This window comes from Canis aureus, chromosome 9 (assembly GCF_053574225.1).
Source record: "Canis aureus isolate CA01 chromosome 9, VMU_Caureus_v.1.0, whole genome shotgun sequence".
In the NCBI taxonomy this organism is placed as follows: Eukaryota; Metazoa; Chordata; class Mammalia; order Carnivora; family Canidae; genus Canis; species Canis aureus.
Window position 1 is genome coordinate 35246034 of NC_135619.1, and position 13782 is coordinate 35259815.

Below are 13782 nucleotides of genomic sequence, written 5' to 3' on the forward strand. Positions count from 1 at the left end.
GACCCTTGTTATTGAATTCGGGGCCCTCCAGTAATGTAGGATGATTTCCTCTCCAGAGCTTTAACTACATATCAAAGACCCTTTTTCCAAAGGATCTAGGATATGGACAAGTCTATTTGGGGGCCGCCATTCAACCCACACTTCCTCTATTGTTTGGCTAGTTCTCCCATCTGTTCATTGTGACTCTCATCTGGGTGTCTACTCTTCACTGTGCTGCCTTAGCGATTACTTTATGTCCAGTTGTGTTGGTCTGTTGCTTCAATGTTACTGGCTCCCCGTTCTCCTTAGGGTAAAAAGCCATGCCCTCATGGAATGCCAGGCTCCTGTTGTAACCTGGCCCCTACCTTTTACCCTCCTGGCCCTCTAATTCTCTCCCATTGAACTTGATGTTCCCACAGTACTGAACTACCCTTGGTTCATACTGTTGCCCTACATTCCCATTTAGTCTTGTTCACATTTCAAGACCATTGACTCTTCCATGAAGCTCTCCCTAATAATGGCTCTTCCCATGTGCTTTGTGCATTAGTACATCTTGTCACATACGGGTCTTATCACACTTGTTCTTATGCCTTTCTCTGCTTTCAAGTGTAGAGATCTGAAAGCCAGGAAGCGGATACTCATCACGGTAGCTCTAGTACTTGGCATTATTAATATTGAATGAATGACCATGTAGCTTAACCTAATTAGAAACTTGACTCATTGTGACACTGGTTTTTCCACTGTTACCTTAATTATTTCCAATAGGATTTTTCACTGATCATTGTTTAGCTGTATTGAGCAAGTAGGTAGTGGGTATGTAGACTGACATATTGTTTGCTTATCCTTAACATTTGCTTCTGTGCTCAGGCAACTTAACAAGTTTTGCAAATGTTGAGGTGACACTAGTTTTTGTGGATCCCTCCCCTTTATATTAGATAGGACTTTGGGGTGTTAGGTAGCAGAAAGCAACTTGAGCTAGCTGAAACCAAAAAGGATTTCATGAACAAGGGTCAGCATACAACTGGGCCAAGAGAAGCCCTAAGGATCCTGTTCCTTTCTTGTGGCTTGTCTCTGCTCATCTGCTTCATTCCTCACTTCTCTGCTGCTTCATCACCTAACAGGTTGTGACATCCCCACAGTTGGTGCACTTACACAGCTCTGGCCATTTACAGAGACTGGCTGCTTTTCTCTCAGTCCCAATTTTGTGTTTTCTGCGATGAGCATGTCTTTGGCCCCTGTGGGCCAGATGTCCACCTCCAGCCACTCAGCTCCAGTGTGATTTGGAGGGTGCCGGCCTGGCCATTTCATTCACACGTGGTGCTGGGGCTCACCTGAGGGGGTTATGAGATGGGTTCCTGAAAAGGGAGTGTAGTTGGGAGTGGATCCCTAAAAAGCTTCTGATTCACTCTAGTGGGTTAGATCTTATCAACCAGCAGCATGTAGTTGAAAGATGCAGCAGGGAGCCGGGTAGGTGGGAGAGGCACAGGAAACCCTGCCGGATCTTGTACTGTTTGCCTCTAGGCCTCAGCAGTGAAAATGTTCCTCTGAATTGTTGAGAGTCCTAGCTTTAATTGATTTACATATGTTTCTCTTAATACAGGATGTTCATCTTGATTTAAGTGATCTGGGAATATATTAAAACAAAGTGGGTTTATGATGGTGGTTTACTCATGGCTACGTTCATTATAGTAGCGCTCGCTCACAAATATGTGTAAGAAAACAGTGCCTGTTTTGATCTTGCCTCAGAAAAAGGAGACTTGAAATAAATCATCTCTGTATTCTAGAGACACTTTTATTTAGTTGATGTTCTTTTGTGATGGAAATGGGAGCAGATTAAAAACACAGCAGGAATAACTTCAAGTGATAATTTAAATCCATTGCCAAAATGTAGCTACCAAATTATAAAACAAAAAATCCCTTTGTTCTGACTTTTACTGTTCCTGAGCCTCTGGGCCCCCTTGCAGGCCATACTGGATACCATGTTCTGGGTGTGACTCAACCAGAGGCAGAGCAAGACTTTCAGGAGAGGAACGAGTCACCAGATGTGGGCTTGGGTGTTCTGAGGGAGCTGTCCTATTTATGCACAATTTAAAAGATTCCCCTCCCTTCTTGTTGTTCTCTTTAAAAGAACTTCTCCTATGAAGGTGATAGAGAACAGTCCTGTGAGTATGGCAACAAGAGACATTGGTCAGAACATACAGGGACCCATTAATCCAGAGTTAGAAATACAATTGAAAACAGAAACACTAACTGTAGTCCCGCATTCCTTTTAAACACTGGTATTAGGTTAAGATACTAATGTGGGAAATCTGTGTAAGGACATTGTTTTCCAGATGACTTTTTAAGTTATTTCACAGTCTGGACTAAAACTCCTCTTTTTTTACTTCTGGGCCTCTCTCTGGGCAACCTTCTTGTGAAGTCCTATTTTAGGTTTAATTTTCACTAGAGATTTTTGCTCACCTGACAGTTTAAAGGTTCAAATAGAAATGAGAATGAATGTGGAGAATTCAGAACTTTAAAGACTGCAAGTAACTAAATTTGGTCTTCTTACAAATAAAGATCCTAAAGACATTAACATGATTTGGGAGTGAGAGATGAGGTTTAATTAGTATGCTATTTTCTAACTAGTTCATTTAAAAATATTTCTTGAGTGTTTCTCTGGGGTCCATTAGAACAACGCTTGCTAAATTGAGCCAGCACTAATACAGCCTCTGCAGAATTCTCATTTGCTTATTTATACTGTCTCTTTCCAGAAAGATTTGAAGAGTCTGACTTTATAGAATAGGAAACCTATAATTACTTTGTACATCACTCTTAAATTAAGTTTCTGGAAGTGATTTGAATTTCATTACAGCTAAAGCCTGTTTTGTAGTCCGTTTATTCTACAAGGGGTGTTTAGTGGGCAATTTCTTGTGACCATCCCTGTCTTTTCCCTCATTCCATCTTATTTTTTTAAAACCTTAAAAATCTACAAATAAATGAATTTTCATCTTTCTTTGTAGGTACAATGGTGCTTTACCTAATGGAGACCGAGGCCGGAGGAAAAGCAGATTTGCTCTTTATAAGCGGCCAAAGGCGAATGGAGTCAAACCCAGCACGGTCCATGTGATCTCCACGCCGCAAGCGTCCAAGGTAGGTGGCTCCTGCAGCATGGGGAAGGCCTTGGCAGTTGGTGACTCGTGCTTACTTGTCTTGGCTGCTCTTTTCTTTCAGCCTCTTTTCTTTTCTTCTTGGCGGGAAAGTTTCTTGATCATTGGGGCCGTATAGTTTTTGGTTGTGAAGGGTTGTTCCGGGCTTTGTGTGTTTAGCTGCATCCCTGGCTTGGACCCCCTAGATGCCAGTAGCACATCATCCCCACCCCCAGCTGCCACTGTTGTTCGGGCAACCAAACAGATCTCCGGAATTGCCACATGTCCCCTGAGTGGTGGTGTGGGCAGACCCTCCCCTCCAGCCCCTGCTGCCCATGATGGACCACTGCTTGGAATATAGTAGAACCAATATGTGTCAATTTAGAATAGTTGTGGTAGAAAGATAAATGATGTTCTTTATCCTAAAGGGTTTTGGTATTAAGTCTTAGTATAAACCTCATTAAGATTTGTTATCTTCCTTCTATTTATTGAGTAGTCATTTTCACATAATCTCTATGTACATGGAATTGAATTTGGGTAATTATTGGAAAGATTGGAAGTAAACAGAGCTAAGTACCACAAGAAGTTTACTATATTTCCTCTCATAGGTTTGAAATATATAAAATGTTATTTTTTATGACTACTTTACTTTCTGATTATATAAAGGGGGAAAAACCCTGAGTTTCCATTCTGGTTGATATGTTCTACTTATTTAGATATGACAATTTTGTAATTAAATTAACATGTAACATAGTTTCCTTTTCTAGAAAAATTATATTCACCTGAAATATTTCATATGATGCATTGGCTATACATGTTTATCATAATGGGTTTGGACCATCTGGAATAAATAAGACTTGATTCCCATTTTTACTGAAAACCCATGTTTCAAAGAAATGAATAACTTTAAGGAAGCATGCATGGTATTTATATTCAGTCTTAGAAACAGATCACCTTGGTCAATGTTTTCTATTAAAAAAAAAACAAAACAAAACTCCTGTTGCTGTTTCTGAAGCAGCACCATGGAAAAAGTTTGCTAGAATGTACCAATTAAGATTGTCTTGTATTAATGAGGAAAAGGTTAGATCCAAAAATATCAAACACCAAGGAAACAGGAAAGACTAATATTGAGCAGCCAAGTTTTTGTCTGGAGAAAGGGAAATAAAGTAAGTTCTGGAAATGGAAGGACGCTCAATAGGGAAAACAAAGGAAATGAGCTTTGCAAAGATTCTGAGAAAAGGGGAAGTGAAGTAACAATATTGGAAGGTTAAGGAAGTAGGAGAAATATTTTATAGTCCACAAATATTTGGAGAATACCAAGATGAAAGTTTTTAAGCATGTGATAAGTGCCAGAAATATTCTGATATTACAGACCTGGTCGTCACATTTGTCTGTGTATGGACATTCATTTTTTCATCCTTTAGCTCTCTACCTTTACTTTCCGTAAACCTAGATTTTATATTGACACAATGCCTTCCAATATTTAAAAACATTTTTTATAGAAACCTTTGAATACTCAGGCTGCATGTTGTGATAGAATGTGAAATCTGGTTGGAATCTGAAATACATCTTTCCTGTAGCTACTATCAGAAAATCAGTGGCTTTTTCCCTGATTCATTACCTACCTCCATGGGCTCCAGTTTTAGCTTTTTATAAAACTTTAACCTCTTATACCTAGATTTTACCTGAAGTTGTTTGAATTATAAACCTTCTGGTCTAAATCTGTGTTTATGGTCTTCATGACTAGTAGTCAGGAAATTGGTTTTCAGTTTTGTAAGCTGGGAAAAACCTATATTCTCGGGGCCTCTTGTTTCTTCCTATACAAAATGAATGAGTTGGCTGTAGACAGGAACTGTGCTGAATCAGGCAAGATATTTAGGTTATAAGCAACAAATGATTCTGGCTTAAGAAAAAAAAGAGCAAAAATGGAGAAATTATTAAAGGTTAGATAGTAAGAACAGCTCAGAGAGAACCAGAGTACCAGCAGGGGTTAATGTGGATATTCTTGAAAGGGTGTTGTGAAGTGACTTGGCTCCAACTACCTTCTGTTTCTCTTAGAGGTTTTTAATGGTCAGGAAAGGGAATGTGCTAGGCCTGGCTGGTCCATCAGCTATGACTAAGGGGGAAGAGTAGACCAGATAAACTTCCTGTGCGCTGGTCAGCTAGCCCTTACCGCCTTTCCCTTACACATCCTACCCATCCTGGAACCTGTACATGAGGACCTCCTGCAGTTTTCCATACTACCGAGCACCTTGGTCACAGATTCCTCACTCCGGGTCAGCTGTGCCCTGCCCCTCCTGCTGCCACCTGCTCTGTTGAACCCCAGACAAAGTCTCATATACATTTACTTAACCTTTCCTTCAAATGTTCCTCCTCCTGCCTCACCTTAACTGAATGCTGATTTCTTTTTTTTCATCGATATAGTCTTTTTCATCTTTTTTTCCTCCATCTCTCCAGTTTATGGAACTAGAAATGATTTTGTTCTGTTTCCATTTCCGTCCATTCTTTAACCCTACATTATTGGCACAAGCCGCCTCTTCCCCTGCTTCTCTTGACCTCCCTGACCTGCAGTCTACTCTTCTGCATATTTTTGTGACTCCATACCTTGTCCCATCTGTTTCCCCCAACCCTTGTTAAACCATATGTTGGCATCCGTGGGTCCTAATACTTGAACTCTTCCAATTTGACTGTCACTTCACTTTTCCCACTGGTCTAGTGTATCTTAGTTCACTGTCACTTGAAAGTGGCCATAGTCTGCAGTACATTCTACTTATATAGGCTTTCTTATCTAAAGACCTTTAGTCCTTTAGGCTGTCCTTGGGATGGTTGTTAGCTCACTCGGGTTTTCCAGTTACATGTTGACTTCACCCTGGATTCCCTTTCTCGGATACCTGTTGGCACCCTTCTTTGTGAGTGCCCACCTCTGGGCCCATCCTAGGCCCCGCTGGCTTGTTTTTACTCCATTTTTGCTCACCCCATTTCCTGTCAGAATGCCAGGTTATGTGATGTACTTGGCAAAAGCTGTTGGACCTGAATCAGCAGTGGTTTTTCCGCTCTGGAATTTCTGATTCTGCAATATGGGTAATGAAAGGGTCATCTTCAATTTTGGACTTGTAAACGGGAGACCTAGGAAGGTGGATGTGGCTACCATTGTTAGTCAGAAGACCAAGTGCTCATATTCTACGTTGTTTTTTCCCTCTGCCCCACAACCTGGGAGCATACCAAGGTATACCCCTTTGCTGGAAAATGGGGCATCTTAGTCTTCATGCCTACCATTGTCCACGCAAAGTCAGATGAGGATGGCGATTGTGTGCTACTGTTGTGTAATCTTAGTTTGTGTCATCTCTACTCATGTGTGATTTGCTCTTGAAATAGTAATACTCAGATATTACACTTATGATATAATGTGTTTAAAGAAAACCTAAAGTAAAACCTCTTTTTACTTCTGGCAGTTCTGTTTCATAGACTTGAATATTTAGCAGTTTATTTACCATTTGTTTATTCAACAACTGTTTATCTAGCACTAGGGGCCAAGCCTCATGCTAGGGGTTGGATATACTGCAGTGTGCAAACTTTGCTTGGAACAAATTATCTAGTGAGGAGGCAAACAGTTCTCATGCAAACACATGCTTAACTGCATGTTGTGAAAAATGCAGGGCAGGAGAGGACAACAGAGCTATGAGAACAGGGGGTGAGGGCTTGGATTGGGAAGACGGCGAAAGTGCTCTGAGGGTATGGTATGTGTGTGCTTCGAGGTGAGGGGTTAGGAGTTAGCCAGGCTAGTAGGGAGATCTGGAACAGAGCTTTGGGGTTTTTTCCTAAAAGGAAACCTTGAAGAGTGATAAGTGGTGGACGTGGCATAACAGGACTGAGAATTTAAGTCTATTTTTGTTTGTTCATTTCCTTTTAAGGCTGTGGGGCAACTGTTTTGCTCCTGACCAGTAAATAGGATGGTGGTGGCAATGGTGACTGTTCTGGTAGCAACGTGGTTTAAATTTAGCAACATCACTGAGGAGAACACTTCATCATGGTTTTCCCTTCTAGGCTGTGCTTTATTGAAATCTCCTTTTTTGGGCATTTTTACTTCTCAAAAGTGACTGAGTCTCACTTTGTTCCAGTTGGCATATTTCAGAATGGAAAATATCAGTGGTCTTGGAGTGACAGTTTAGAGAGAAATTATAACTGTTTAGTGGGATTGTTGCAACCAGGACTGCCCTCGAGCTGTTCCCACTGTAGTGGCTCTCCTAGTTGATATGGACACTCTTCTTTATCAATGCATAATTCAGTAGTAACTGAGAAGTGGTAATATAAATTTCAGTGTAAACTCATTCATTCAAGCTAATTTTGTAGGTTCTACTGTGGTCTGCTTTTGAAGTACTGTCTGCCCAGTCTGGGTCTTGGTGCAATGGGTGGCCTGTCTGCTGCACAGTCATTCTAAAGCTGTAGCCTTCTGTGCTTTGGAGTCCTGTTTATCATTATACTCAGACTATTTAATGCAGTTTTTAAATAGCCTTTTTTTTTAGGTTAACTTTGTTTTCTTTCATTGTTAATGGACTAATTCTTGGGTTCCTGGTATCTGGTGTTTTTGATGTTTGTAAATTCAAGAAATTCCTTTTATTATAAAGGGGCAACAAAGTTTGGATAAGTTTTATCCTTTTAGATACCATAAATGTGAATATTCTGAATCTATCAGAAAAAATTAGTAATAAACTGCAGTCCACAATATCTTTGGGTACTATACAGAAATACCAACCTAAGATAATTTGTATTTATAGAATGGAATCCATCTTAATGATTTTTAACAAAATATAAACATAAACGACCTAACTTTATACCTCAGGGAACTAGAAATGGAACAACAGACTAAACCCAGAGTTAGTAGAAGGGAAGAAACAACAAAGATCCATGCAAAAACACAGGGAGAAAAAAAAAGCCAGTAGAAAAGATCAACAAAACTAAAAGCTGGTTTTTTGAGGAGATAAAGACAACTCTTTAGACCCACCAAGAAGAGAGGACTCAAAATTAGACATTACAATTGCTACCACACTAATAGAAAGGATCGTAAGAGATAACTGTGAACAGTTATATGCCAACAAATTGATTAATGTAGAAGAAATGGATAAATTTCTAGAAACACACAACCTGCTGAGACTAAATCATGAGGAAATTGAAACTCTGAACAGACAGGCCCCCACTAGTTACTAGTAAGGAGGTTGTTTGGGGGTTTGATTGCTAATTGAACGTACAGGACCAGAAATTCTACCAGACATTTAAAGGAGAGTTAATACAAGTTCTTCTCACATTCTTCCAAAAAATTGAGGAGGGAATATGTCAAACTCCTTTTATAAGGCCAGCGGTACCCTGATACCAAAACCAGACAAGGAAAATACAAGAGAAGAAAATTAGGTGCCAATATCCCCGATTGAACATAAATGTAAAAATTCTTAAAATATCAACAAATCAAATTCAGTAGCACAATAAAGAATCATACACCATGCTCAAGTGGGATTTATTCCTGGGATGTGAGAATGATTCAACATCTACAAATCTGTGTGATATATACTACATTGACAATATGAGAGTAAGAATCCTATGATCATCTCAACAGATTAAGGAAGAACATTCAAAATTCAACATCCACTTCGGATTTAAAAAATCATCAGTAAACTGGGAACAGAAGAAATGTACTTCAACATAATAAAGACTATGTGTGACAAGCCCACAGCTAACTTCATGGCCAATGTTGAAAAACTGAAGTCTTTTCCTCTAAAATCAGGAACAAGACCAGGATGCCCACTCTGGCCACTTTTGTTCAATATAGTACTAGAAGTTCTAGGCAGAGCAGTTAGGCATGAAAAAGAAATAGTCATCTAAATTTGGGAAGGGTCTATTTGCAGATGACCTAATATCACATATAGGAAACCCAAAAGACGACGCCCAAAACTGTTAGAATATCATACAGTTTTCAGTGGACATATCTTTTACCTCCCTATAAACATATTCCTATTTTATTCTTTCTCCTGTAATTGTGAATGAGAATTAATTTCTGAGTTTGTTACTGATTTTTGTGTACTGATTTTGTATCTTGCAACTTTACTGAATGTAAATTAGTGCAGTCCCTGTAAAAAACAGTATAGAGGTTCCCCCAAACTAAAAATAGAACTACCAGTATGATCCAGCTATCCCACTTCTGAGTATATAACAAAGGAAATGAAAACTGCATCTCAAAGAGATACCTGTACTCTCATGTTCATTGCGGCACTCTGTACAGTAGCCAATATGGGATCAACCCAGTGTCTGTCAGCAGTTTGGTTATAAAGATATGGTACATAGTTGACTCTTGAACCACATGGGTGTTAGGAGTACCAACCGCTCCCACCACCAGCCACACTTGAAAATCTTCATAAAAATTTTGACTCCCTTGAAACTTTACTAATAGCCTATAGCTAACTTGAAGCCTTACTGATAACATAAACAGTCAATGAACCCCAAGTTGTATATGTATTATATACTATCTTCTTAAAAGTAAATTGGAGAAAAAAAAAGTTAAAATCCTAAGGAAGAGAAATTACATTTACAGTACTGTACCATATTAAAAAAAAATCTGTATGAGTGAACCCACACAGTTCAGTTCAAACTTATGTTGAAGTGCCAACTGTATATGTATATACACTGTAATATTGTTGAACCGTGAGAAAGGACATCCTACCATTTACAACAATCTAAATGGATCTTGAGGGGATTATGCTAAGTGAAATAAGTCAGAGAGAAAGATAAATAGTACGCATCATTTAAATCTGGAATCTAAAAACCTGAACCTCTAGAAACTGACTGAAATGATGGTGCCAGGGGCCAAAGGATTGAGGATATGGGGAGATGCTGGTCAAAGTATATGTATACTTAAGAAACCTCCAGTTATAATTTGAATAAGGTTTGAAGATCTTATGTACAGCATGGTGATCATAGTTAATAAAACTGGCTTATATACTGAAAGTTAAAAGTAGATTTGAAACATTCTTACCACAAAAAGGAAACGGTAATTATGTGACCTTATGGAGGCATCTGCTAAGGATATGGTGGTAGCCATTTTGCAATATAGAAGTGTATCAAGTTAACATACTGTGTGTCTTACACTGAATGTTATATGTCTAATATATCTCAAAGCTGGAAAAAGTATCAACCTAATTTTCAAAAAAAAATGGAAATCACTCTGAAAAACATTTTATCAAAAAGTATTGCTAAAGCAGAGGAAAAAGTATTTGAGATACCAACAACATACTGCATAGTTTAAAATAATTTTATGATTTAGTGTTTATTGAGACTTTAAAAAATAGCTCTTATCTGAATGTACCATGGCAGTTTAGAGTTACAGTCTTGATTGTTACAAAACATACATTAGATGATAGAACAACTTCATAGAAAGCTCATAAATCAGGGCAGTAAAATTTCAGTCATTATTGACAAAGCCCCAGCCATTTCACATAGAAATGATTTAACAATTTGCTTAAAATACAATATTCAAGACTTTGAAGATAGGTGATGGTTTTTTATTTCATGGAGCTAGACAGAACAAAGTCTGAAATATATTAAACTTTACTGTCACTCAAGAAAAATGGGTTCAGTGAGATGGGCAGCTTGTGGCATTATTGATGCAAACTCAGTTTGGAAGTTGAAGACCTGAATATTCACTTTAATAGAAACTGAGATAGCATTTAGATGATTAAATACTTTAAGAGCTTTGGCTTTATTACATGCTGTTCTAACCTTTCTTATTTCTCTGGTTTTAGAAGAAAAAAATTTCAGTTATTAAAATGGATAGATTTACTTGACAAATGAGTGATAGAATATATAAAATCAAAAATGGAAAACTGTGACAGAGAAGCAGAGCATAATTAGAGAAACACACTTGAAATACAGCAAAATATTCCTAGAGAAAAACTATTAAATTATCCAAGTTACATGAAAATATCTTTTTTTTTGTTTGTTTGTTTGTTTTTTACATGAAAATATCTATTTAATATTGAATCTGAAGAATATAACTAACTTTTAATTAATTAATCTTTGGAATTTGACCAACTAATGTTTTCAAAGCACATAGATCAAAGGTGAACAAAATTTTATAAAAGTAAGCTAGATAATTGAATAGGGCAGTCCAATAAGTGGTTTTCATGGCTTAGGTAATAATAGAAATACTGACTATAAAAATCATTATATTGGGACTAGAAAAATATTAAACTTAATGGATACTTGTTCAACCAAAGGTAGTAGTAGGTTTACCATGAGCAATATTATGTTACAGGAAAATCTCTATATCAAGACTCCATTTATTCATTGGCTCTCAATTAAATGGGGGAAGTTATTGGAAGAGTTTGGTTTGTCATATGAAATACTAGCTCTGACATTGCTTAGTTGTGATCGTGACGTCAAGGAAAGGATCATACCATTAGTATCTAATGATTAACGTATGACTTGGAAATATATTAGCACGGTCTGGTGAATGATTGGCACTCTAACTTGCAGCATCATTTGAGGACAGTTTTATATTATTTATAGCTCATGTTATTCAGACCATGGAATGTTTTACAATTTTTGACTCCTTATACTTATTATAATTCTGATTGTTAAATATTAGCACTCCTAACATGAATAATCTTTACAAATCTATCGAGGTGTTTATCTCATTTTATGATTTATATCATAGAAGCTTTAACATCCAGAATTGGTTATTTACTACTATATTTCTATAAATTTTGGCTAACCAATAGTTTTATGGTTTTCTAAGGTTTTTGATGGTTTTGCCATTGCAAATAGTGTCAGTTTGGTAATTTGTGAGCTGTTCTTTCCCCGTTTTTGTTTTAGTTTTGACTTCTATTCACAAAGTAAACAGTAGCCTTTCTTCTGTAAGGACACTTTCTTTTTTTTTTTTTTTTTAATTTTTATTTATTTATGATAGTCACAGAGAGAGAGAGAGAGAGAGAGAGGCAGAGACACAGGCAGAGGGAGAAGCAGGCTCCATGCACCGGGAGCCCGATGTGGGATTCGATCCTGGGTCTCCAGGATCGCGCCCTGGGCCAAAGGCAGGCGCCAAACCGCTGCGCCACCCAGGGATCCCCTGTAAGGACACTTTCTTTCAAATCCCCTAAATGTTGACATCTCTACTGCTGTGTTTAAGTTAGACAGTTTGACTTATACTGGTTGAAGATCTTAAACAGTAATTGTTTATCGCCATTCCCCCATTCAGATTTGTGTGAGAGGCTTTAAGGTAGGTTTTAAGATACTTTATAGTATTCTTAAGATTAAACTTTGAGGTATGATTCACACTAAATAATCCCAGAAATCTGAAGTTGATTCAAAACATCACATTTTTCTTAGTCTCTGCTATTAATGCAGGTGGCCACTAACATTTTTGTTTTCTTTTATTCTTCTAATATATATTTTCATCATCAAGCACTAACAATGAATGGTGTGTGTGTGTGTGTGTGTGTGTCTACAAAATAATCACAAGGTCATTGCTGTTGTCTTTCATATTCATCGATATTTAATCTGTCTCTGCTGCATGGTATGGGCAGAAGAATTACTGTTTCCTCCCAGAAGATATTTGTCTTTTACGTACTTATGATGTGGTTGGCAGCATGATACTCCCTCCCCACCAAAGATGCCCCTGCCTTAATGTCTGGGACCTGTGACTACTCTCACTCACATGGCAGAGGGGACTTTGCATATGGAACTGAAGTCATGGAACTTAAAACAGGAGGGTTCCACGGGGGCCACGCCATTACTCCAAGATAATCACAAGAGTCCTTAACAGTGGAAGAAGAAGGAAGCAGACTCACGAGAATGTGCAGGAAGGAAAGGTAGGAAAGTTTGAAGCATGAGCGGGACTCTACTTGCTATTTGTTGCTTTGAAATTAGAGCCAGGGGCTCCGAACCAAGGATCTCAGGCTGCCTCTAGAAGCCGAGAATGGCTCTGGCAGTAGCAAGGAAACCAGGACCTCTGCCCTGTCGTCACATGGAACTCTGTCTGCTAACAACCTGAATATCCCTGGAAACCTTCTTCCCTAGAGCCTCGTCGAGGAACACAGCCCCACTGTCCCCTTGATTTCAGCCTCCTGGGGCTCGGCAGAGAAACCGGCCAAGCACGTGATCCAGCAGGTCCTGAGATAACAGATCTGTGGAGCTGCTAAGTTTTGTAGTAATTTGTGACAGTAGCACGAGAAAACTAGTATATACTACTGTGGGAAATTAAATACAAAATACCATGTTTTACTGAGAAGCCCTTGACCTTGTATTGGGAGAAATGAAAAGCTGGGGAAGCCCTCCTGGCACAGGGAGGCAAGAAGAGAGGGTTTTTTTTTTTTTTTTTTTAATTTATTTATTCATGAGAGACACACAGAGAGAGACACACACACAAGCAGAGGGAGAAGCAGGCTCCATGCAGGAGCCTGACGTGGGACTTGATCCCAGGTCTCCAGGATCAGGCCCTAGGCTGAAGGCAGGTGCTAAATGGCTGAGCTACCCGGGCTGCCCGAAGAGAGGGTTTTGTTTCTTTTCTTTAGTTCTCTTGGATCCACGAGGAAGAGACTTGTTGGAAAGCTTGACTCCGGCACTCAATAACTTAATTATCAGTGTAATTATCTGCTTTACTGACATATAATAATTTTACTATTGACTTGAT

The 13782-nt window shown here is 38.6% G+C and overlaps 1 protein-coding gene across 1 annotated transcript in view; it reads left to right on the top strand.

Annotated features, from left to right (window-relative positions):
* Positions 1 to 13782, top strand: part of PELI2 (pellino E3 ubiquitin protein ligase family member 2) — a 177840-nt gene that overhangs the window by 50552 nt on the left and 113506 nt on the right. Inside the window, exon 2 of the mRNA XM_077909398.1 lies at positions 2982 to 3111. Coding sequence (XP_077765524.1) covers positions 2982 to 3111 — 130 coding nt within the window. The remainder of the gene's footprint in view (positions 1 to 2981; positions 3112 to 13782) is intronic.